This window comes from Protobothrops mucrosquamatus, unplaced genomic scaffold (genome assembly GCF_001527695.2).
Source record: "Protobothrops mucrosquamatus isolate PMUCROS unplaced genomic scaffold, P.Mucros_1.0 scaffold865, whole genome shotgun sequence".
In the NCBI taxonomy this organism is placed as follows: domain Eukaryota; kingdom Metazoa; phylum Chordata; class Lepidosauria; order Squamata; family Viperidae; genus Protobothrops; species Protobothrops mucrosquamatus.
Window position 1 is genome coordinate 288,000 of NW_015387120.1, and position 3,663 is coordinate 291,662.

At 42.8% G+C, this 3,663-nt stretch overlaps 1 protein-coding gene across 1 annotated transcript in view; it reads right to left on the reverse strand.

Moving 5' to 3' along the window:
* Positions 1–3,663, reverse strand: part of LOC107290295 (immunoglobulin superfamily DCC subclass member 4) — a gene marked incomplete at its 5' end in the record, with an annotated part of 20,014 nt that overhangs the window by 11,804 nt on the left and 4,547 nt on the right. Inside the window, 4 exons of the mRNA XM_029284721.1 lie at positions 823–1,056; positions 1,152–1,322; positions 2,095–2,232; positions 2,680–2,844. Coding sequence (XP_029140554.1) covers positions 823–1,056; positions 1,152–1,322; positions 2,095–2,232; positions 2,680–2,844 — 708 coding nt within the window. The remainder of the gene's footprint in view (positions 1–822; positions 1,057–1,151; positions 1,323–2,094; positions 2,233–2,679; positions 2,845–3,663) is intronic.

Genomic DNA, 3,663 nt, shown 5'->3' on the forward strand with positions numbered 1-3,663 from the left:
GGGAGAAAGATCCAGAATTGTCCAGAGGGTTCATTAAAAAGGTAAATCCTCAGTTTTCCTCTCATGCAAGGGATAAAATGTGTGCTCTGCCCCTTATGTCCCTAAGGCACTTTTTTTTTTTAAGTGTAGAGAAGAGCAACTAGGATGATTAAAGGCCTGGAGGCTAAAACATATGAAGACCGGTTGCAAGAATTGGGTATGGCCAGTCTAGAGAAAAGAAGGACTCCAGTATTGGAGAGGTTGCCACAAAGAGGAGGGGTTCAACTTATTTTCCAAGCACCAAAAGGCAAAACAAGAAACAATGGATGGAAACTAACCAAGGAGAAGAGCAACCTAGAACTAATCAATCAAGGAGAGAAACAACCTGGAATTAAGGAGAAACTTCCCAACAGTGAGAACAATTAACTAGTGGAATGGCTTGCCTCCAGATGTTGTGGGTGCTCCAACACTGGAGTTTTTTAAGAGACTGCACAGCCACTTGCCTGAAATGGTATAGGGTCTCCTGCTTGAGCAGGGGGTTCCAAAAGGCAACTGGATTTTCCTGGGGGCGTTTTTTGAAAACATTTTGCTTCTCTCCAAGAAGCTGGTGGGGAATGGAAGGATTTATATTCAGTTAGAACTGAAGAAGCTTCTCAGATGAGGAGCAAAATGTTTTCCAAGGAAGAAAAAACCACTTTCCTCAATTACATAGCATAGATCTCTTCTCCCCATAAACAGACCTAAACAGATCAATCCGAGAATCAGCATTTCATTTTGATCCATTTTCAGTGAAAGCTCCATCCACCCAAGTCCCCGAGTAGTGGGCTCTTCCAGAAAGCTTACCTAATTGTCTCAGTTCGTGTTGCTTCACTTTCTTCTTCAGTTTTATGGGTCCGACATTCCAAAGACGGTTCCCTGGGCCTTCTGAAGGGATCTCCATGGGTGACGCCTCAGTGGGTATTTCTCGGTAATACAGCTTGTAGCCTGAAATTTGGCCATGGTTGGGTGGAGGCTGCCAAGTTATCAACAGCGAGTCCATTTTGGCTTGGACCATTAACTCAGTTGGGGCAAAGGGAACTAGGAAGAAGGAGAGCAAAGCTATGAAACGCTGACCAGCTACCCAGCTGGATCAAAATTGGAAGGGTCTGAAGGTTGAAGAAGAGGTCACCCACCATGCGTTTGGTTGTCCCGATTTGGAGTGCGATGCGGCGTCCATTCCGATGGAGCCCCATAGCCCACACTGGTGCTTGCTGCAATCCGAACTTTGTAGACTTTATTGGGCTGTAATCCATAAAGCACTAGCTGTGTTTCATTCCCACTGAGCTCGGTTGAAGAAATCAGGTCTGTTAACGGGGGGAAAAAAAGAGCCCAGGCGTTATTTATGTAACTTCATCTGTCTAATCCTCCCTGCATCTTAAGGCAACGGACAGATTCATCCCTAAAATACAACCCCAGATATAAAAAAGCTTCAAGTGAAGCACACCTAAATTTTTGACATCCCAGCACTCTGGAATCCCCTCAGTCATAAACCACCAATCACCCTAACCTAGCCTTTGTGGGTTAAGGTGAAGATTGGCAGCTATGATGGTGATACATATGAAATTGTCAGACTTTGCTCACACCGTTGCGATTGCCCCACTGACTTTTTTTGTTGTTGACCATATTGACTTTTTAGTTTGTGGACACGAGGAAGAAGGAATTGTTCCAGAGCAGCATTTTTTAAAGCTTTTTTCTTTTCTACTTTTAAAAATTAGGTGGGATTCCATATTTTTGTTTGTATGGGTTACACTGATCAATATTTATCGTATTAAAAACATTGGATTATACTGTGATATAGGATAGTAAATAATTTTGATTTCACAGGCCCCTGAGGGGGGGTCTTGGGGCATTTAGAGGAATACCAGGGGTTCCTGGACCACACTTTGAGAAACAATCTTCTACTTTAAGACTTGTGGGCTTCAACGCCCAGAATTCCCCAGACAGCATAGCTGGCTGAGGAATTCTGGGAGGTGAACTCCACAAATCTTAAATTTGCCAAGTTTGGAGACTCCTGTTCTAGAGGGTTAATAACCAACCATTCCACATTATAGGGCCCTCAGATCTTCTCTTGCTCACCTTCCTTGAGAGCAGCATACTCAATTTTGTACTTAATGATCTTTCCGTTGGTCAGTTCTGAAGGGAGAGGCAGCCATGTCACCTTGATGTCAGTTAGAGTTGTACTGGAAAGAGAAAGCTGAGGGGCTCCACCAGGAACTGGAAGTAAGCAACAAAAGAGATCATGCCATCTCAAAAGGACAATCAGAGTTACAGCGGTTCTGCTCAAGAAGATACAGTGCTTTTTTTGCCATAGAATACACCGGAACAGAGTGAAGGCGCTTTTTGGATGAGAAGCGAAACGTTTAAAACAAAAACAAAAACAAGGAAGTCCAGTTGACTTTTGGAAAAAGAAACTTTAGGACATTGGTTTTTAATGTTTCTGAGGTGCCCAGAGTCTCCTCTGGCTGAGATGGGTAAGAAATAAGTCTAATAAATAAATAATTCACTCAATATGCTAAACCACAAATTACCCAGTCCCATTTCATCATAGTTGGGCATCTTGTGGGATCCCACCACTTTGTGACCAGCCAAACCCTGGATTATTTATACCTCCAGTTTCAGTTGGACCCCAAAGTAGACCTCCCTAGTTCCTACTCTACGAACCTTCTTCCAAGGTTTGCACGTTTATGGATGGGGAGGTCCGGCTCGCTCCAAGCTGGGAATAGGCCACCACGTAGAAGATATAGTTGGTGTTGGGCTCCAGGTCTTTCACCGAAAACTCCGTGGTGTCGTTATTCACCGCAAACTGGTATTCCACGTTGTCAGCACCTGGAGAAGGTACACAACGCTGTCAGGCAGAAAAAAGAAGAAGAAGAAAGTTTTGTTCTTTCTTTAAACTAGCTGTTTTGTGAGATGCTTACAAAAGACCCTGCACAATTTTCATCCTGGGGTTTTTTTGGGGTGGGGTGGGGGGAGGAGTTAAAAATGTCAAGATGGTAGCCACCGCTCTGCAACTGAAGCCCCCTCCTTTTACGAAGGTGTATCATGTATGAAAAAAAAAAGCTGTTGGGCTTTAATCTTGACTATCTAACACTCTTCTTTGACCTTTTAAAATTCCTTCTGCAAAGGTCTCCGTGAATATGTTGATTAAAAACCTTTTAAAACTCTCCAGCTTAGAGAAGTCTCCATGCCAGGAATGGAGCAGGATTTCAGTCTGTGTTTCTGAGGAAGAGGGGAGAAGCAACAGCCAAGAAATACGATAGCACTAATTCATCTCCGCAGTTGAAGATATTAAAAGGGCAGGGTGCTAATTGGAAAATTAAGAGAACACTTTCATTACTGCCCTTTCTGATGACTCCAATGGTGATAGACCATTTTCATTTATCCAGGAGATGGAAAAAAAAAATCATACCTTACTCATGCAAGGAAATAGATTTAGCAAGACCAGGAAGACCAACCTTCTGCAGTTGAAGTAAACTTCCAACTTCCCATAGCAATTTTAATAATAGCGCATATATCTTAGTGTTTTCACTGACTGCTTAATTCAACTAATTCAGTCTACATCTCACCCTCATTTTACCGTGTTATAATAATCAACCGGTGTATGAATTACAAGATTGATTAAAAGCTGCTCGGAGTCAAGTAATT